Genomic DNA, 22,642 nt, shown 5'->3' with positions numbered 1-22,642 from the left:
TGTGGCCCTTGTATTTTGGCTGCAGTAACACCACTGAGTAAGAGGTTGGGCAGACTACACATGGGCTGTGATGATTCACATCCCTAGAGAAGGCAGCCAACTCACAGCCGGCTTAACACCACTTTTAACCCATTCCTAACTGCTAACATTCACCAAATTTGCACACTGCAACCTGAGCACAACTATAATAAACTAAGAATTAATACAGAGCAATAATGAGTAAAATGTGCAATATTATGCATGTCTCGATTTAAAGCTTTCGTGACTGCAGGGATTAATCTTCTTGGTTCTTTTGGTAAAGTCACGTAGTAAGGAAGTAATAAAATAATAAAATAAAACATAATAAAATAATTCTCACGACGTTTCGGCCACAACGCAAGCAGCCGTCCTCAGGTGAAGAACATGTCTGTCGATAAGACAGAGTCTAAAACTCATATGGTCATCACAGAGGTATTATTTTATTATGTTTTATTATGTTTTATTTTTATTATTTTATTACTTCCCTACTACGTGACTTTACCGAAAGAACCAAGAAGAAGATTATGCATGTCATTAACCAATGACCTTTCTTTGGCATTAGGTGGGAATATATTAAGACATCTATGACCAAATCACCCATTGAGAGCCCGATTCTGACATATCTTAGAAGTAAAGTAGATTGTCATAGGCAGATTGCAGTGCTATGTTAGATGGTGGGCAGGAAAGAGTCCTTAATAAAAAATTAATTCCTGCACTGGCTGTTTATGCTGCCATATCCTTGCATGTGCCCTCACTAACCCACACTGACAAGTATAAAATATGGTGACATGACCCTCAAAACCCACACAGTGTGAGGAAGCCATCATCCAGCAGTGGATTCAAGACTAATTAAAAGCAATCACCAACAATCACTTCAGATTGGATTGGTTAGTGCTTTAAAAGGACAAACCAATTGACCATGTTTTATGATACTTAATGCTACAGTGCCACCTAAAGGACAAGACAAAAACTTTCTTGTGTGAGAATAAAAGAAACCGAAAGTAGCAACTAATTATAATGAAGACACATTGATACATTTATAACTGTGTGCAGAACACAATTCACCACATGGTATGCTTATCTGGTGGTGGTGGTGGTGATAGTAGTGGTGGGAGCACGAATTGATGGCCAAAAGAGGTGGTGATGGTGAAGAAGACATGGTGGTGCAAATGAGGATGGAGACATTGATAGTGGTGGTGTGGTGATGGTAAAGACAATGGTGATGGTATGAGTGATGGTAGTGATGTTGGATATAATAGTGGTGATCCTGGTAGTAATTTGTCAATGTTTCAATAGATGTAGCCGGGAAAAAAAACACACCAGTGTGTGCGGCTGAACTGGGGCCACGTGTACTAGGGGCACTGTTGGGTGCTCCCTGATCCTGTTCATCATCCTCCCCCGGCAGCTGCTCCTTGCCCTTCGCCCAGCGAACCAGGCAGAGGGAGGAAGCATGTGGAGGTTGAGCCTTCTCCAGGATCTCGCACAGTCCGTGGCACAGGAGTAGTCGCCGCTCATCCTCTGCACGGTCCACCACCACCACACGAGTGTTATATAATTGTTAGCTTCTAAAACGTGTTTCCCAATACAGTAAAACCTCGGATTGCGAGTAACTTGGTCTGCGAGTGTTTTGCAAGACGAGCAAAAAAATTGAACAAATATTAATTTGATAAATGAGTGAGGTCTTGCAATACGAGTAGTACGTATACGCTTTGTCTGCCGAGCGTCACGTGATCACAACTGATATACGAGTGCTTTGGATTACAAACACGTTTCCGAAACGAATTATGCTCGCAATCCAAGGTTTTACTGGAATGCAATCCAATATACAGTGTAAATGCATTATCAGTTACAAAGCAAGGGGAACATCTTTTCCCAGATAGTCCTTCATTTCATATTTACAAAATATTTGTTTCTTGAATGAGTTACGAAAACGTTTAGAAAATTTGCTTATTTTAATGCTCTGAACCAATCATGGAAATCTTCTGTGCATACTGTACTGATTCAGGAAAATCGTTTAATTTCCAATCATGAGTGCAGATAAATGCATGTTTAATGAGGTATGAATACGCTAGTGCTGAGAAAAGTTACACATCGCAAAGGCATAATGAACTAATACTTTAAATAGGATTCCTGCAATATAACTTACAATTATTGCCTGTTACTGTTCTGGCAATATTTTATTGCACAATGAACAAATATTTGAATGACGAAAGAGCTACACGTCAGTCAATAGCTTAAAAAGGGCGGATATACCAGTCAAAGTAACCTGCACATGTCAACGACAAAAGTAATATGACTCGAACAGAATTGGCTATCACATCCCATTAGCCCATACAGGTTTCCATCGTTTTATGCTGCAGATGAGTTAAAAAAAAGGGGCACACAAAGCAAAACCACACTTGACGGCTGCTTGCCGAGTACAACATACTGCAACACGCAGTTGTTCCACGTCCGACTGCCGGACCGTATTTGAGTGAATTGACACCTTATAGCGAAGTTAGCCGCATATATGTGAATAGAAAAAATCAAACCTGCACAAAGCGAGGGTAACCTGTACTCAGACATTCCCCCAGGTTTCTCAGGATCTCAATCCACAGCCCAACTGTTTGCACTTGCAATCAGAGTTCACACTAAAATGTAATTTAGAACACATTGTAAGGGCCTCAAAAATGTACAACAGTGGGAATAACTAATAATAGCAGACTGCAATCGGCTACGTGCCTTGAGCAACAAACTTAAGCAACTTGGCCTCTGAGGCATTTGCATGGATGTGGAAGTTGGTGCATGTCTGGATTTGTGCAATCCAATTTAAAATGGTATGCAACAAGACAAAAATCAGGCCATGTTTTATATTCGCTTAAATCGTATTTGCATGGGTCACGCTGCCCCTTTAGTGATTGTGTTTTAGGCTGAGGTTTCAGATAAAATGTAATGTTGGCCATGAACAATGTTAACGCACCGAATCCCAAATTGAAGCAGATAAAATATTTTGAATACTTACACATATCTTGCTCAGTATTATTTTTTTTACTATTAAGAGAAATGTTAAAGAATAAACAAATTGTATATTTTTCCAAAATTTAATTTTGGCACAACTACTAAACATTTGCTAAAACAAATCATGCTGTAAAAACTGTAAGGACCTGGCTTGCACTGTTTATATCCATAAATCATGAAATCACTCCCTCAAGGAGGAGAATATATACAAAATCTCTGGTCTCCTGGCAGCACATCATCCATATCAAACCTCCTAAACGGTTAATATATCAGCAATGAGGGCCAGGTGACAGCTTGCCAATGCAACACTACGCACAATGTGGCATACAAGAGGATATGCCGACGTCTTTGTACCTGAACACTCTTTCCAGTTAATGTTCTCGCTGCCAAAAAGTGCATTCTTCAGCAGAAATGCCTGTGAAAAGACAAAATATTTGCTTAAATTTTATGCACTTACAAAACATATATTTGCGTTTTATATTTCTGTTTCCGAAAGAAAAAATGCTTTGCAATGTATAATACATAGAGAACGTGTAACTAAATTTTAATATTTATTGCAACCTATTTTTCCATACTAAATATTTCAATGTAAAAACAGATATCTACGCATGGCATGTGACTTAAAATAAAATAGAAAAATCAAACGAACATTGAAGACTCTTCCAAGCAATGTCAACATTGTTCTGATTTCCAATGAGCAAGAACAGCAGTGGGTAGCAGCAGAATTTGGTTAGAATGATGAAATGTGCTTTACAAAGTAGAAATACTGCATGTTATTGCACAATTTGAAACAAATTTAGGTAAACAAAGATTACCACACAGCCATTTTTATTTGTTTTACATGTTTCCCTTATTTTATCATGATTGTGCTTCCGGCATCAGTCATGAGACAAAGTATACACTCAGATCTCTCACACAGCAGTGCAAAGTTCATGTTAGAAAATGGTCTATGAAAAAGATACTACAGAGCTACCTCTGAGATCCCTTCAAGTGACCTCTGGTTCACACAGTAGAGGAGAGCAGTTTCTTACCAAATACAAATGGCAGATTAACACGTAAGCTTTTGCAACCAATATCATCCATGAGAGGTTTTTGGGTTAGATCACGTAAATATATAAATGTGTCGTTAAAACCCGCCACCACCCGACACAGCCAACTAGTACGGGTTGTCACGTAAACAGAACGTGGCCAATTCGTCACTAGTACAGCACACCGGTGTGTTGGAGAGCCAAACCACAACATTTACAAACTGAGTACGACGTTTCGCCAGTAATTACAACTAGCTTCATCAGGCGACGAAATGTCGTATTCAGTTTGTAAATGTTGTGGCTTGGCTCTCCAACACACCGGTGTGCTGTACTCGTGACGAATTGGAATGTTCTGTTTACGTGACAACCCTTACTAGTTGGCTGTTTCGGGTGCTGGCGGGTTTTAACTACACATTTATATATTTACGCGATCTAACCCAAAAACCTCTATTATAGTAAAACAGATGTTTTAATTCTAAGAGCTGGAATTTAAAAAAATTGAGCACAGTAGCAAATTTCATGTGATGGTTATTTTGTTGAGTCATTGGTGACTGAGCTGAGACCTTAAACTCACTGCACAAATCCAGAATCTCAGTAATCATCCGGCCACCTCTGCAACACAGCCAATCTCTAAAGTATTCGGACTGTTCGTAAATGGAATTTGCAGCACCTATCTTGAAATAATTTTTTATGGTTTGACTCAAGTGCCATAAAAATCGATACGATATAGTAAATCAGATGGGTCACTGGCCAGCTGACTTCCCATATGCTGCCCACAAATTGGGCTTGTCCATAATGTGTTCCACACAGGCTTTCATCTGTTAACCAAGTGTGACAACTGCAGCAGCACAAAGCTCACCTGCACAGGGACGATGACCGCACATGGTCCCCCTTCAAACTGCTCCAATGCAGTGGGCTCATCTTCGCTGAACACGAAACCTTCACAATTTACAACACATCACAGGCATTACAAAGTCACTTCAATTGTTGAGAAAAAGCACAATGCCCACAATGAGAACCCCACCACAAACTTCTGCCCCACACCCACATGTCCAACCCACAAACCATAAATCACTATCAGTGTTTCTGTTTTGGATAAATGTAATTAATGCCGTGGACTGGTACATGACAAGGGTAATAATGTATTTTCTGTGCACTTTCAAGAGTAAAACCCAATTATACTGTTTTAAACATATCCATGTATTTTCATTCAAAGTGTGTATTCAAATGCAATGTGTTTTATTGACTTTGTAATTATAGAGAATAGCAACTCATAAAAAAAATATAGAGATATACAATTATTTAATTTTGCAATGTTTCACATTTGCGAGAGACCAAAGGTTAACATGTATCACAGTCCAATGGAAATTACCACATCATCCCATCCAAAGATAATCAGTTGAGTGTTTCAGTCAGGCTATTAATAGTCAAAGAAAAATAGACACCACTGGCACACTGTCACGTTGGGCGATTACAACTTACACTGATGCTAACTCCTAATTTAAACAGCAAATACTGATTAAGTGTACATGTCATTACACTTACAGGTCAACATCTGTGATAACTGTACAATAGCCTCCAGCTTATGCCATTCTCAAACAGCAATACATAGCCATCAATTTTACAAGTTAATTCCCCTACACTTTAATTTTATTTCAACATTCTTACTTAATAAATGCAGTTTACTTTAATAGTGTTCCATGATATTTTTAAGAAACTGTGGTTTCTCGGTTTTGTAATATGTGTAGAATCTTGAATGATGATGCCCACTAAACCTTGAGTGGTGTAAAATAAGACAGGCATGATTAAGAAATTGGAGAAATGTATGGTCATGCTCAAGAATAATGGTCATCAGGACATTCGTTTTCTACATCACGCTCAATACTTCCTAGAAAAACGAGCCAGACCCTGACGTTTTATGTGGAAAAATGGTGTTTCAGTGACTGCGTCAAAATGCTACCATTCTTTGTGTCAGTTACATGTGTAAATTACATTAACAATTTGAAACACTCCAATAGCTTCTACACCTCCTTTGCCAGTACCAAAATATGAGAATAGGTTTTCCCCCTTTTATCTGCCAACAAAACAGGTGTTAAGTTGTTAAAACACCAAACTGAATCATGTCTACATTAACCACAATACTTGTGGTCAAAATGCAAGTATTGTGGTTAATGTATTGTGGTTAATGCAGACATGATTCCTTGTAAAATGTTTCAGTTTGGTGTTTTAACAACTTTAACACCTGTTTTGTTGCCAGATAAAAGGGGAAACCACCTATTCTCATTCCAATAGCTTCACTTCACCAACAAAATTGCCATTACTATTTATAAATCAATACATTATATCTTCATTTCATGAACACACTGCCACTTTTTTTGTAAGACATGGCATTAGACATTTATCAGCTAAATTCTTTGCAAGATATCCCTTTGGAGTTTAGCCTTCGACTGTATACGTCTGAAAGCCTTTGGTTATACTTTAAGGCTTTATAAAATCTAAACTTAAAATATACCTTTTGCTTCATCTTTGGAGATCAGTATCGAATAGGGGATAGTTTCAGGGGTACTGCATAAATTCAATGCACTGTAGACTGCCATATATAGTATGATGCAGGTGTAAAATCATAGTGAAAGTGGAACACTTTATACACTTCACATATCAAGTTCAAGTTAATTTATTAGGCATAGCCCTGTGAGCCATTCGGCTCTTGAATCGGGTGCAACCGCAACAAACAAAAAAAAACATGTACAAAAAACATCTTAAAGTGAATATGTGACTAAGTGCAAACAGAAAATCCAAGAAAAGACAGCAAAATATTGCAGAAAAAAATCACCGTACACCAACGATGTGTGCAAAAATCTCAGTGGGATGCAAGTCAAACAACCAACAACAACCACAAGACAACTTATCATGGATGCCACCCCATGCGGACACAATTACATTTGGGCAATACCACCGTCGTCTGTCATTATTGTGCTCTGAATTGTTCCTTGCTTACTTGATCATCTCCTCAAGCATGCTTCTTACGGATGCTTTGAATATTCTTAACCAAACCGGATTTTTAGTCTATCAGATGTTATAAGTTGCTGGAAGGAATAATAAATATTCTCTAAAGCAAATATTACATTCTGGTAAATTTTCACCGCTTCGTTGTATAAGCGAATTGCTTTTGGCAGAGAAAATTGAATTCAGAGCTGTACCATAATATAAAATGTACAGAAATATGCATTTTAATGTCTACACAGGACTGATCCTGCTTAAAATCAAATGAGGGCTCTACACGCTTCTCGGCGCGCCTTGTATGACATTTCAGCCAACACATTGATTAGGTCACTGAAAACATCTGACTCATCTGACTTGCATGCATCCAGCAATGAATGTTCAGCTTCGGTGGGGACTTCCCACCATTCCAGGCCTCCTGTTGACAGATTGGGATGCGAGCCCACATGAGGCTGGGAGTGGGAGCCAAGGTTGCCCACACCTCACCGTCACGTTCCCAGACGCCCTATGTTTTTTGTTTAAAAGAGCATCTCCCTGTTGTCTTCGGCGCCACGGTGGCGATACAGTATGTTAACTACCTCGCCAGGCATACAGGTCCTGGGTTCGATCCCGATGCCTGTATATTTGGAGTTTGCATGTTCTCCCCGTGGTCCTCGGGTTTTTACCTCCACATTTAGAAGCATGCGTTTTTGTATTTGGCTATACATTTCCACATAAGCCACTTCGTTGGGCTTTCATTTGTGACTTGGTCACTGAGCTATATAGTTCACTGGGCCTTACCTGATAAAATAAAAATGTTTAAATTATACATTACTTTCTTTCCCAATTACTCTTCACCCATCGTGGTATAAGAGCTGGAACCAGTGCACCAGACTTCCTCTACTCCAGAGGCCTAGGCCGGTGCCTATCCTGCTCCAGACGGAAGGGGTCCTCTACTACCCACACAACACTCAAGATGTTCGCAATAACACCCAGGGCACAGTCAATGCGGTCACACATCGCACACAAAACCACAACACGTTCATTTGCACGCACAACTCTCACACACAAAACGCGCAGATACCAATCACTATCGTACGCCCACACAAACACAATGAGTCAGAGATGAGCGGGCCCAACGGGAGTGTAGTCATTGTTGCAATGGCTCAATACGCCCACACACCTGCCCTAGCTCCGTGGTAAACAAAGGGCCATTGCCCGAAACGTCGCCGAAACCAAAATACCAAAGCCGCGTCAACCGTGACACAAACGGCGCCTACACGGGAACCCAGCGCGTCCAGAACCCGGCCGGGCTATTCAGGAAAGCCGGTATGCCTGGAGGTCAACTAGACCTCAAGCGGCCAAGCTCGGACGGGGCTTCGCTGCATTGGCAAAGCCGACCTCGGGCGAACCCCCGCAGCAATTCTCACCTTGCGTCCACCTCCGAAACACAGCGTCTGCAACCCTGGCCCCGCCAGAGCCCCACAGAAGGTCGGCGACTTCACGCAAGTCCGCCATGGCGGCGCCGAGACCGCGCCGCGTAGAATTCGCAACAGCAGCGCCTCCTATTGGTCGCCCGGGCTCCCACGTGACCTCGCGACGAAACCAAGTGGAGGCGACGCGTGGGGAGGGAACTTTGGACGAGTCCAACTCATGAGATGCGATGCGTGGGGAGGGGGGGGACTTGAGGCCGATTCCACTAATTAATAATGCCTGTCACCCACTAGGTCAGGGGTCGGGAACCTATGGCTCGCGAGCCATATATGGCTCTTCTGGTGACGGCATATGGGCTCCCAGAGAATTTTGAGTTGAAAAAAATAATAATTTAAAAATAAAATCAGTTTTGGAACTGATTTTAAAATACTTGTGATATTGCTTAATAATAGTGTGTCATTTTAAAGTAAACAGAAATTTGTTTTGAAGATAAATTTCACGGGTCACGCCTGCACGAAGCTCAACCTCACCACGTACGAACCAGACTACTACAAGGCCATCAGCAAAACCACACAGCACCAGAAGTTGCATTAAAAGTAAGACATATTTAATTTATTATACGTTAAAAATACTATATGGCTCTCAATGCAATATATTTAGAAATATTTGGCTTTTATGGCTCTCCCAGTCAAAAAGGTTCCCGACCGCTGCACTAGGTGGTCGTGGGGCATTATGGAGTGCCTTCATGGGAGTGTACGAAATATAAAGATATTCTAGAACAAACTCACACGTTTCGATTTAAAGCTTTCGTGACTGCCGGGATTCATCTTCTTGGTTCTTTCGGTAAAGTCACGTAGAAGGGAAGTAATAAAATAATAAAAATAAAACAATTCTCACGACGTTTCGGCCACAACGCAAGTAGCCGTCCTCAGGTGAAAACCAGGTCTGTCGAGGCGACAGCGGCTGACCTGGTTTTCACCTGAGGACGGCTGCTTGCGTTGTGGCCGAAACGTCGTGAGAATTGTTTTATTATGTTTTATTTTTTATTATTTTATTACTTCCCTTCTACGTGACTTTACCGAAAGAACCAAGAAGAAAAAAACTCACACGTGCTATTAAATACCCATTGTTTGAAACGTCGCCTATGCTTTCTTTCAGTCGTGTTTTCAACGAATGTAGCGAGCTTTTATTTGTGCCAACGCAGTCACAAAAACGATTGGTCTAGGACTGGTTCCCAACATCCCTGGACCCAAAAAAAATGTAACTACTTTAAAGGCACTGTAAAATGTTCATTTGAAATGCCGTTAAAACTAATTAGATTTTTGAGTCGACGAAATAGTTGTTAAATTGGCAAATTCTGCAAAACATAGTTTAAAACTGCCAAATCCCTTCACCCTCAGCTGTATCACTCAATTCAATGGCCAGTGATGATCAAAATACATCAGCTTCTGCTGATGACGAATGCTGTTATTTCTGCTGCCGAGGAAGTCGTTGCTAAAAATTATAGCAAAGTTGCTATAATTGTTTCCTCCTACACGATTCAGCGAGGCTGCTTTATAAACTAAATACAGCAACAGCAGTAATAGCAATGACAAGAATGTTAAAATTATTTCGCAACGTACGTAGCCAACCATGCTCATGGGGGGGGGGGGGGTGCAGAGGAAGGACAAACTAAACATAATAAGCAATTCTAAGAAATCAGTTTCCAGTTTAGATTTAAGTGCATAGCTCCAGTGGCTTTCTAATATCGGAAGTGTTCCAGACAGCCATAGAAGCACATCTCAAAGTGCGAGATGCAGTGACCATCTTTGTTCGATGGTTCACCAAAAGCTGCTGCGAGGATGAAAATCAGCAGCAACAGCAACAGGATCATCTTCAGTCGGCATCATCACACAGTGGGAGACTGCACACAGCATCTCACATCTTCAGGGTGCAAGATTACCATCCATCATCATGGTCATCGTTTTCAACAATGTATACTGTAATTTGAGGGCTCGGGACTTGATAAATGTAGGGATTTATGAGAAAATAAATTTCACATAATGCATGACACATTTATGGCTATGAACAAAGTGTAACTTTTTAATTACTTGTGATATGCAGTCTTGAGATCACCCTACAATTACCCTTTATGTTTAAATACAATACACACGTAAATATAGTAATACATTTTTATTATTCAATTATGTACAATGCTGAGGTTATGTTTGCAAGGTACACCAGATGTGGCGCTGTATTTAAAATGCCAAAACTCAGCAAGTGGCGTTAAAAAATAAACACATTGATATCAAGACTAGAAGGTTGCTAAACGATGCACGCACAGGAGATATAGATGGCAATGGTAGTCAAGGATCTCTCAAAATCCAATGAGACAAAGGGAACAACTCAAATAAATGAAAAAAAATCTGCCATGTAATTACATACACGTCAAAAGTGATTTTGTAAAACATTGAATTACATTCACTTTCAAATGTACATACATTCCCCAAACCACACCCGAAATTATAAGTTACCCAATGTTGTCAAATACGTTTCAACAATGATTTACCACAAAACCATAGGATAAGCCCTCTTTTGTGTCAAAAAACTATGAAAACAAACCGTCTTTCCGAAACAGAAATACTTTTTTAGGTTTCTTCCCCCTGACATTTTCTTTTAACTCATAGTGAATAACATCGCAACTCAACAGTTACTTTGATGTGCTAAAGGTGTTGTATGCTTTCAGCTATTGAGCTCTTTATAATTGTTTTCGATCGCTGCAGTTCACACAATGATGAGCCATATTGCTTGTAGTCACTTGATATTGGCATTGGTTTTAGTTGGTCCACCCTGCTTGATGCTCTTACCAGATCCACCCTGCATTTTCCTCACATTTCCACCTGCCTTGTTCAATAAAGAGTTTTCTAGGAGCGATCGGATCTTGCTCAGTGTCTCTCCTGATTTCATTCTTCCACGTCCCTTTGTGTTGTTACTCTGCAGCTGGCTGGACATCACAGCAGTCAGGCCCCAGGGCCTGTTCTTTGGGCTGCTTTGCTTTTCCTGATGCTGAAGCTGCCACACGCTGTTGCGCGCCAGCTGCACAAAGCGCTCCAGCTGTGACACGTTTACATTCTTGCTGATGTTAAGGTGTTGCTCAAATGGGTTGACGATATACAGAGGGCTGCTCTCAGGTTTGTTCTGCTCGGAGCCCTGAAATGCATGCGTAGATTTACAGTCCAGATAAAGTTTATATTTATATTTTATTATACATTTAGATTATATTATATTCCATATTCAAGATGAAAGAAAATGTTCGCTAAATGCTACCACAATACAATGTCGCACATCTGACTCACTGGGGAATGAGGTATAGGCGGATATGTAAAAAGTGTAGATATTGAGCATATCTAAAACATGCAAACATTTAAATATTTTATTGTACTTTGGCAGTAAATTAACACTAGATTAAGAATACAGTACTGTATGTGAAAAGGTGACATTTGTGAAAGTCTATACGAGTTACATCATGCCAAAATACTGCTCTGGGTGTGGGTGTTTAATTGGTCAGGGCGGATCTGTGCAAGAGGTGTAGTGTGTGAAATAGTTTTGAAGTTATATTTGACAATATCTGTAACTTTATATACATTTTCCATACATCAGTGGAGTTTTATTTTTGTCTAATTTGAAGATTAAGATTATTTTGTCTCAGTGGGACATTACTTGGTGAATACTTGTTTTTATGTCAATGTAGAAATTAAGAATGCATCCAGAACTTACCTTCCATATGTTTATTGAATGCTTACTGAAGGAAAAACTTCCATAGAAGTTGAAAAACTCCACCAGCAGTTCATCTAAAATATGTAATGGTAAAATGCAGACAAATTTGGTTGTAGTTAACGTCATACAAATATCTTGTAGAGGGCACATTTAAATCAGCATTGTACTGGACCACATTCTACAACACAAAACCTGCAAATAAGGTTGTAATCAGTTAAAAGACAATATAATACATGTCATGAAATTGGACAAAAAATCTTGACAAAAATCCACACTTTCCCAAAACTGAATAAAATATGTAATATAAAAAAATACATTAAGCCGACAAAGATGATGGGAAAATACTGACCTAAAGTTTCAGTGTTTTGAGAAGATGTTATTTTTTCCAAATTGCTCACGATAGTGCAGTCATGTCCTTCCACGATCTGTACATCCTCAGGATCTGTAAATGGTCATATAAACAAGTGCTTATTGGATGCATGACAAATGCATCACAATTGTCCAGAAATATTTACTTAAGCATCATAATGTAATTTACCAAGGAAAGCCTCAGGAGCCACCTACATTTGTATGTTTGGTCAATGCATCAAGGTAAGAATCCAGAGAATCTAGATAAGCCATGCATATGAGGGGATCTCTCTCTCTCTCTTGTTCGTCCATCATAGTCGATGATGACCATGGCACGTTTGTCATTTTGTTGGCTGAACAGGCATGAGGGGATAAAACTCAGTGGCCATACACAGCGGGGTTCACAAATCCATTTGCTGCACTTCCATCTGGCCACCTCTCAACCTAACAGTTTATCGAAATCCACAAACCCTTGCCTCTAAAGCAATGCATTAGAGGAATGATTTAGTGTGCTGATCTTAAAGGTGCATTGAAAAATTACAATACTCCGATTGATGCTCCTGCTGTTGTGGAGTGACTCATGCAGCCAGCTATGGCTGCAGGGTTTTGGTAGTAGATGTTGTTTATGCCATTTATTGTGAAAATTCCGTCACAGTTCCTATGGTTGCTTTTTCATTGCTTTCATGGCTTTATTTTGGTGATTTCGAAAAGTGTATTGGTTTAGCCATGTTTGTTTGTTGTAGTACAGAGTTAGACTGATGGCCTTAATCTAAGCTGTCTTGTGGTTGTTGTTGTTTGACTTGCATCCCACTGAGATTTTTGCACACAGCGTTGGTGTACGGTGTTTTTTCTGCAATATTTTTGCTGTCTTTTCTTGAATTTTCTGTTTGCACTTAGTCACATATTCACTTTAAGATGTTTTTTGTTCATGTTTTTTGTTTGTTGCGGTTGCACCCGATTCAAGAGCTGAATGGCTCACAGGGCTATACCTAATAAATGAACTTGAACTTGAATGTTAAAGACAGTAGAAAGGCGCTTCTCAGATTGTAAGAGACGCCTTGGGAAAGTGCGTGGCTTGGGGGCCACGAGTTGAAGGATTCGGACCTGCAAGTTTCCGCAGCTGCTCCAGCGTAGGAACAATGGGTGGACTTCGTTTCTGCAGGAAGAATAGCACCATGGTGGTGAGCGCGAAGTTGGTGATCCAGGCACCCGAGATGCTGCTGGTGAGGCCGTGTGAGCGTGCCCAGCTCCGCACAGCGAACACGAGTTGCCGCACGCGCTCGTCCACCTGCCCATATATGTACAGCATCTCTGTGCTCTTCAGTGCTATCCTTGCAGTGCCGAGATGGGGGAAGGAGAGAAAACACAAGATTAGCTGAAGGGGAAAAGGGACTGTTTGATATCACGGATATTTAATTTAAAAAATTATAACGGAAATACTGTAGCCTGAGCAGTGGCATCTCACAATGCAAGGGTTAGGTTTGGCAGCACAAAATTAAAATCGCAAATTAATCTACAAATTTGTGAAATCAGACTTATCACGTGAACAATATAAATGCTAAGACCCATATTTAACAATATGCGAGCCCTATAATAGCACTATATATAATAACCCCTTGGTAGTTATGGAGTCATGGTATTTTTATGATTTGGTTGTAGATTTGGAATTAGTAAAATGTGTGAAGGCAAAGACATCTTCAAATCAGTTAGACACCAGTTGTAGTGTATTCAACTGAGTCGCAGACTTACTCTTTGGAGGCACATTTATTTATACCAACACACTTAACACAAAAGGGTAACTATCCCTTTACCAGATAACAACCTATGGTGGTGGACCACCAGGCTAACTACACTAGCTACACTGGGAGTAGCTACAACGGACCGGACCCCAACTTGGGTCCAGGTCCACGTGTTGGTGACTTCTTCTTGGACGTAGAACGTAGATCTTCAGATGACAACAGCAACGCAGAACCCAGGTCCCTCTCGGGGACCTGGTTTATATGCTCGCTGGCCGTGGCTGGCCCCACCCTAGGCCACGACCACCTTCTCGAACACTCTAGCAAGATCTCGCCCCGGCACGTGACCACCCCCAGCACCTACTTGGGGCCCCTGTGTAGATCTTACTTATCGTGCCTTCCAGGGTCAACCAGTGCCATGGCCCGGGGTAACCTCATCCCAGCGCTGACACTCTCACACTCCCTCCTGCAGGAGTCAGCACTGCACGCCACGCGTGGTACTACTGAGCGCTATGACCCAGCGCTCACAGAGCCCCCTCTAGGGCTGGTACTACACCCACATATACAGTGTCCGCGATGGTAATACATCGCACGCCATGCCTCGCTCGAGCCGACATTACCCAGTGACACCCACAATGTCGCTACATACGTGATGTCCGCGTTGTAAGTGCATCGCACGCCGTGCCTCTCTAGGGCCGGCACCACACAGTGACATCCGCATTTTAGTATGATAATATCCAATAGTGTAGTTGTAAAAACATGAACATTTCAAAAACAGTTTTAAATCTATTTTACTTCCATTCATCAACAGATTGAGATAAAGCAGTGTGATGTATGGTAAAAAAATATATAACCTATATGGCATGGTGGGGGCCTTAATCCACCAGAGGATTGAGAATACCTGTAATCTACTTATTTTAATTAATGTATTGATAGTGTAAAGTAATGATAACCGATGCACATGGGCAGAAACATGTGAAATATCACTGCCTATGCCAGAGGCTGAGTAAAGAGGCCACCTGTTGTTGGCAGTGAAGTCGCACTGCAAACTTGAAGGCTGGTGTGAGAAGCGGACAAGTGGGCAGCGTGCCTGCAGGATCTTCTGCACGCCAACACAGCCTGGGCTGAAGTAGTCCAGACACTCCCCCATCACCGACAGCACGCTCTGTGTCACGGAACGCTCTGACGACAGCATCTTCACCTGGTAATCCAGCTCAAAGTTGTTCGTCACCATCTGGGCCAGCACATTGTGTAAAATGGGCAGGGTTTGTGGGTTAATGGGCTAGGTGGCACTGTGGTTAGAACTCTTGATTCATAATCAGAAAGACGCAAGTTCAAATACCAGTCGGGGCACAACTTAGTCTATCATTCAGTGGTCTTCCTATGGAGACAACCACCTCTGATAACGGGTATGTGAAATCCCATTTCTTGATCAGGAACAACATAAACACCACACCTTAGTCCTTTGCCTCCTTGAGCACGGACATTCTCCAATTAGACGGAGCATTATTCTATTGCAACTTCTTTGTTCTGGGTACTACCTGTGCATACAAGTTGCACATTTTTTTGGATACGCATTTTTATGGAACATTTTTGTTTCTTTTTAAATCCTTTATATTAAGTTCACTTGCTTGCTTACGACCGTGCAAATCTTTCGGTCGTTTTTTAACCCACTTCCCGTGATCCAATCGAGCTGACATTTTGCACACAGACTCGTTGTGCGTGACAAAATTTTACACCTTTTAGGAATTTTTTTTTTTTATATTTAATTACCAATTGCTTAATGGTGGCAGACAATCATCTGACCCATAGGTGGCAGCCATCTCAAGCCAGAGGACGAGAGGACTCTAGCCGCCCGTTTCAAAGACCAATGTGGGCTAGGTTGTGGCCCATTGAACACGCATATAAAGGATTTATAGTGAAAAACTTTGTTTTTACGGGTTAATTTTGAATTCTGTACCTTGCAAAAAACAATTCTAGTATTTCATCTCAGATCTTCCTTGCAAAAGATACTTTAAATGACCATGAGCTCTTACATGTCTGAGTGAAAGTATGGTGCGAAAAGAAGTTCAACATATTTACGACGGAAATCACTATACGTCTGTGAGAATTTGTGAAATTCGTGCAAATTAGCCCAGTGGCTATTGCCTCCAAAAAAGTTACACACAAGTACCAACAGGAGCATAAGCAGCAGAACCCACATGTCTCTTGTTTCCGAACAGCACGCCGTCCAGGTCGAGCAGCATGTCAAGGTCACAGCCGGTGTGCCCAAATGAGTTGATGCTGGAGCCGAAGGGGCGCACGAGCGTGCCGGGGAAGATAGTGGCGCACATGTCCTGCAGCAGCGAGCAAACCATGAAGCGCAGTCGCACATCTGCATCTGTCAGTTGCTGCATATCCACTAGAGTGCGCAGCTGTTGCTCCGTCTGCAAGCACACAAATGCACCCACGCACAGGCACATACATGAAGAGGCAAACACGCATGTGTCCTCAGATGCAAGAATGTACATGCATGCACACAAACACAGCACTTTCGAAACTAAGACTTTAGAGAGCATCTGGAAGTGGTGTTCAAGGGCTGCCAATGGAACTTACACAATGGGTAATCCTCATCATTGTTGCATTTTTCTGTTTAATACTGGAACGTTTCATTATTTGAATCAGCTTGGTTTTTATTTTAAGCATACACATTAGATACACAATATTTGTTGATATAAAACTTCAACGAGGGAATGTATGCAAATGTAAATAATTGCCAAATGTTTTCAAAACACAAAATTGCAATATTACATCTCAAACTGTATTGTCAGTCAACATATTCTGGTTGTTGCCTCTGTCAACTATATAGGGAGGGCAAGTGTGCAAACACCAAACCTAACCCAAGCATATATTTTAATGTGTGACATTGTATAAATTAAGCCTTGATAACTCACACTTTCCAGGCTGTTGAGCCTGCTAATAATGTCTTTGTTCGACACTGGCTCTCTGTTGATGATGTGGATGTCGGTCTCGGGCATCGTTGAAGTCGGTTGTGCAGACGCAGCATTGGGAAACATCCGGGGCCGAATGGCCAGAACGCGTGAGCGGAAGGGCATCGGGAACTCCCCTTTCGTGTGTGGGATGCAACCAGCATCGCAAAGGGCCTGAGCTCCATTCTTGTCTGCAAACTCCACCAGCATGTACATACCCTGTCCCCACAGCATCAGCAATGATAAGGATAGACATAACAAGAGTTTTTTTCCATTTCTGTAGATTTTTTTAATTGCTTACACATACAGTAGCATATTTATCACCAATTAACACATTTAAAAAAACATTCATTCTATAACTCTTAAATACAGCAGAAGTGAATAGAAATAGGGAAAGCCCTGAAGTAGACATCATGGAACATACAATATTACAATTAAACACCATGTCAGATGGTGTTCAATAATTATGTGAATACAACTGCTCTTTAATAATCTAATAACTGTTTTTATCTATCAAATCTGGCACAGGTTGAATGTGAAGCAAAGTTTTGTTTGTTTTACGAGCAGTCACTGGTAAAAAAGTTGAGGCGATCAATGATCTATCGAATGTGGGGTCCCAAGCCTAGGTATGTGGGCTGTTCCTTGGACAGAACTCAATCCCCAGTGTCTCTCTCTCTGTCTGTGTTTGTCTCTCTCTCACACTTAACTTCAAATTTAGCAATCTTTGGAAGAACGTAATCAACCAGGTAAAGTGTTAACTGTTGTGTTAGCCGACTCTCTGTGTTACATTGCATTGCATTTCTAAGTTTACTAAGTTTGTTTTCTCATTCATTCATACCTGATGACGGTTGCTTGTGTTGCAATCGAAACGTCGTATTCTATTATTTATTTTATTTCTACGTGACTTTACCGAAAGAACCAAAGAGTTATTCCCTATGCAATATATTAAAAACAAGCTACTCACATACGATTCGTAGAAGAAGTAATTATTAATGTGTCCATGGTTGGACAGGAACTGCAGAAGGTTGCTCTTGGCAATGCTCTTGGGGCAGCTGATGAGAACACTCCGATCCGCTTGCTGCATGCGCTTCTCCTGTATTTCCACGAAGGAACTCCTCGCTCCATTGGAGCTTCTGACAGGCACATGTTCTGCAAAGACAATAATACTTATCCTCATAGCCTTAAGAGACTTTTAGTGCAAGTGGTGTTAGCGAGCACCTATTAAGGCCAGAACAGCACATGAGGGGCTGCTGTGGCCAGGACCATGCCCAGCCGCATGTCTCCCTCGTGGCGATGCTGACACACCGCACCAGGTACTAATTTGAGGCCGAGTCGACCTAGGGGAGGCCCAGGACCTATTCAGATATGTGTCACTGATATTGGAATCAAACTCGGGTTGCTGGGTTCATAGCGCAGCGTGCTCACCACTATCGCTTCCCATATTTTATATTGTCTGCAAGCACACATGTACAAGTATATGTTAAAACACACTGACGACATTAGAACGATTTCCCAATGGGATATGAACGTTTGGTACAGTAAAGCAATTAAAAACACTGCTTGGTGAAATAATTTGGGTTCTGAAATTTTTATTTTAAAAACTGGCGTACGTTTTGGCATATAGTTGCAACCTTGGAGAGATGATTACTTCTAATACGTATATACAAGTTTTACACGTCGGCTTTCGCGACCAATATTATGCAAAATCTTTTTTTTGGGTGAGATCGCGTAAATATATAAATGTGTCGTTAAAACCCACCACCACCCGACACAGGCAATTAGTAAGGGTTGTCACGTAAACAGACCATGCCAAGTCGTCACTAGTACAGCACTAGTTTGGGTTAGATCCCGTAAATATGTTTGTGTTCCTCACAAACAACAGGTACTGCGATTTTCGTGCACGTACAAAAGGCAGGATGTACAAGCATAATGTGCATGCATAATGTATGTTGATTACCCTATGAATAACCTAACCGGTAATTCTTATACATTTTAATTTTAATGCATGCATTAACCCCAACCTCTGGCATTCGCATCTCATTGCCTCACAGGCGATGACATCACATTTATCCCTCTAATTAATAACAAGAGGATTTATCCACAAGTCTGGCTGTCGCCTGATGATGCTAGTTGCAATTACTGGCGAAACGTCGTACTCGAATTGTAAATATTGTGAATTTACTCTCCAACACACCGGTGTGCTGTACTAGTAATGAATGACCGTGTTCTGTTTACTAATTGGCTGTGTCGAGGTGGCGATCGGTTTAACGATACATGTATATTTACGCGATCTAACCCAAAAAAAAACTCTTATGAACCGTGTTCAGTTGCCTGTATAACTATGCGCCTCTGCTCTGCCACTAAGTGGCATATATGACGACTGCATGTGCACCTCAGTGGCCTTGTGTACGTCTCACCTTAGTACCTGAACGGTCTGTACTGTATCACGATGCTCGTCTCTGTGCACATGTCCTGTCTCTGAACACCGTGTCTGCACAGGGTCCCGCGTAACGTTGAGACATCTCTGTGACCAAATGCCTCCTCGCTTATCAACTCCTCTCACCCACCACAAGTCCCATGTCCCGGAGTTTCCCCCCCGCACACGTGCCCGGCAACGCCGGCTAACCCCACCGCGCAAACCCCTCACCTCCGGCACATCTGCCGTCGTCCGGCGCCTCGGAGAGGCTCGCGGCGCTGGAGGAGCCCAGCGAGAAGGCGGCCTTGACCAGGAGGCCGTGACAAGAGGAGCAGGAGGAAGAGGAGGAGGAGGAGAGCGCCTTGCTGAGACGTGAGGGCGAACGCCGCACGAGTAGCGAGCACAAGGAGGCCGCCATCTTCCAGCGCAAGCGCCTCGCCTCTGACCTATGACCCCCTGCGCGTCAGCGACCTTTAACTAACAAAATGTACGCACTGTTTGGAAATATTGTTGTTTGTTATTTTCTTGTGAACCTATCGACGTGGCTTTAACGAAAGACCCAAGAAACTGTTTATGAGGAGTTAATTAAATATTGGCGGCTGCGTGATTTGCATAAGGGGAGGGGCCGGAAACCGGGCTCTGTTCGTGACGTCATATCCGGTATATGCACCCGCTGCCGCCATCTTACTCAGGGGTGTCGCGTTGACTCACCCCCCATCATCGCCAACAACGCTGCCTGAGAACAAGAATAGGCGACGTTTCGGGCGATGCCCCTTTCTTAGGAGTGCGTGTACAACGCTGCCAACGCGGCGAGCCGCGTGCATTTGTTGAACCACGCTTTTACTTTCAAGCATTGCGTATTTTTTAAATCCTTTATATTAAGTTCACTTGCTTGCTTGCTTAGGACCGTGCAAATCTTTCGGTCGTTTTTTAACCCACTTCCCGTGATCCAATCGAGCTGACATTTTCCACACAGACTCGTTGTGCGTGACAATTATTGTTCGTGAAAAAAAATTCCCAAAATTTTACACTTTTTAGGCAAAAAAATGTATTTTACATATATTCAAATAGAACGCATTCATGGCTTTGGCTGAACGTCACAGTGTAAGAGGCCAGAGCGTAACCCCTCCACAGGCCGTGGCGGAGTAGCGCAGTTGTTAGCGCCCTCGCTTCCCATGCCAAAGGTCGCGGGATCGATCCCCGTGTCCTCCACGGGCATATATATTCTTTAAATCCTTTATATTAAGTTCGCTGCCACGCATATAAAGGATTTATAGTGAAAAACTTTGTTTTTACGGGTTATACTTATTTTTAAATGACTTCAACAATGACGTTCCAACCACAAGTGTAACATCGACTCCCGTAGTTTATCCAACTCCAGTCCCGAGCGCGCTTAAGTCTTGACACGTGGACCGTGAACCTCTCCCGGTGCGTCAGGGCTACCAAAATGTTCGGCTCACACGGGGAGCTCCGTTTAACACAAAACGGCAATGTCAGTTTCAATGCCATAAGAGCACCATTCTGGCGAATTGCCCGATGATGCTGGATGCAATTACCAGCGAAACGTCGTACTCAAATTGTAAATGTTGTGGCTTCAACACACCGGTGGGCTAAAGCAGTGAACTATTTGTCTTTTGTCAACGTGACACCGGTGGTGGAGGGTTACGACACATTTATAAATAACGCGATCTAAACCCAAAAAAGTTGATTATCCATAAGAGCATGTTTGCATTCTAGATTTGAAGCTTTCGTGACTGCAAGGATTCATACTCTTTGGTTTTTTCGGTAAAGTAACGTAGGTAAAATAAAAAAATGAAAATAAATCAATTAGATCACGACGTTTCGGAGGCAACACAAGCTTCCTTCATCAGGTGTAAAAAAAAGGGCACAGCAAAATAAATAGCTACAGTGATTTAATTGATGTATTTTCATTTATTATTTTAAAAAAATATTTTAGTTTTTTTCGGTAAAGTCGCGTAGGTTAAAAATCTAAATAAATGAAAACAACTACCATCACCATTACCACACATTGTTTTTAGCTTGCGCAATTTACCCCCCAGCAGCATAACAAAAGGCTGCTTAATCTTAGCTTCCTTATCTACTTCCGCCCCCTGCATCACAAAGCTTCAGTTTGAACTCCGTACGTTGCGCCCACCCCGTTCCTCACATCGTTGCCTCCCAGTCCACAGCCCGCCCACACACTCGCCAAGCGTTGCGCCCGAAACGTCGTGATTTAATTTAGTTTTCATTTGTTTTATTTTTTACCTACGTGACTTTACCGAAAGAAACAAATAGCATATTTGCATGTTCACAAATACGTGTGGTTAATACAATAACTTAGATTGCTTACAAAAGGTTTCTATTTGTTGTTTAAACATCTTAACACCTGTTGTATTGCCAGAACGGGTCAAACCTATTCTTAATTTTTTCATACTTTGATACTTGGAAAAAAATATCCCGTTTTGTTAACACGTCACCTTTCGCGGCCAATATCCATACAAGGTTTGTTTTTGGGTAAAACAGCCACCACCTGACACAGCCAATTAGTAAGGTTTGTCACGTAAACAAAATTAAGTGTTGTAATTAGTAACGTTTGTCCACGTGACACTAACCTTACTAACTGAATGTGGCGAAGTTTAAAGAGACTTATATTTAAGAGAGCTAACCCCAAAATTAACCCTCTCGATTATGGACAACGCAGAGTAAAGCTATAGCCCCTCCCTGTCCAATTCAATATAGCCCCGCCCACTCCTCAACAAACCCCGCCCATTGTCCAGGTGGCCGCTCCACCTGATTGCACTTGACAACGAGTTCAAACATTAAGCTAATCGAAGCATTTAAACTAGTATAACCCGTAAAAACAAAGTTTTTCACTCTAAATCCTTTATATGCGTGGCGGCTAGAGTCCTCTCGTCCTCTGTCTTGAGATGGCTGCCACCTATGGGTCAGATGATTGTCTGC

The 22,642-nt window shown here is 41.8% G+C and overlaps 2 protein-coding genes across 2 annotated transcripts in view; both read right to left on the bottom strand.

The window, feature by feature from the left end:
* MINDY3 (MINDY lysine 48 deubiquitinase 3) overlaps positions 1-8,595 on the bottom strand; it is a 59,416-nt gene extending 50,821 nt beyond the window's left edge. Inside the window, exons 1-4 of the mRNA XM_061556068.1 lie at positions 8,453-8,595; positions 4,903-4,982; positions 3,370-3,430; positions 1,339-1,536 (exon numbers count right to left, since the gene is read on the bottom strand). Of these exons, the coding sequence (XP_061412052.1) occupies positions 1,339-1,536; positions 3,370-3,430; positions 4,903-4,982; positions 8,453-8,540 (427 nt within the window). The 5' untranslated portion in view covers positions 8,541-8,595. The remainder of the gene's footprint in view (positions 1-1,338; positions 1,537-3,369; positions 3,431-4,902; positions 4,983-8,452) is intronic.
* A 2,018-nt stretch (positions 8,596-10,613) lies between these two features.
* LOC133345370 (poly(A) RNA polymerase, mitochondrial-like) lies at positions 10,614-20,132 on the bottom strand. Its single transcript, XM_061556067.1, has 9 exons — positions 19,913-20,132; positions 18,230-18,414; positions 17,230-17,484; positions 16,498-16,722; positions 15,316-15,530; positions 13,665-13,891; positions 12,562-12,654; positions 12,213-12,286; positions 10,614-11,645 (listed from the first exon to the last, which is right to left on the bottom strand). The coding sequence occupies exons 1-9, from the start codon at positions 20,097-20,099 to the stop codon at positions 11,250-11,252; spliced, it is 1,857 nt and encodes a 618-aa protein (XP_061412051.1). The 5' UTR covers positions 20,100-20,132; the 3' UTR covers positions 10,614-11,249.
* Between the last annotated feature and the right edge of the window lie 2,510 nt (positions 20,133-22,642).

Source organism: Lethenteron reissneri, chromosome 21 (assembly GCF_015708825.2).
Source record: "Lethenteron reissneri isolate LAM-NWPU_2019-01 chromosome 21, ASM1570882v1, whole genome shotgun sequence".
In the NCBI taxonomy this organism is placed as follows: domain Eukaryota; kingdom Metazoa; phylum Chordata; class Hyperoartia; order Petromyzontiformes; family Petromyzontidae; genus Lethenteron; species Lethenteron reissneri.
This window is presented reverse-complemented; position numbering and strand designations above follow the sequence as displayed.

Coding starts and splice junctions, on each gene's coding strand:
- LOC133345370 (XM_061556067.1), bottom strand. CDS start 20,099: ATGGCGGCCTCCTTGTGCTCGCTACTCGTGCGGCGTTCGCCCTCACGT. Junction 16,723..17,229: donor GGCTCAACAGCCTGGAAAGT/GTGAGTTATCAA, acceptor GTGTGCTTGCAG/ACGGAGCAACAGCTGCGCAC. Junction 13,892..15,315: donor GACTTCACTGCCAACAACAG/GTGGCCTCTTTA, acceptor CGGCACTGCAAG/GATAGCACTGAAGAGCACAG.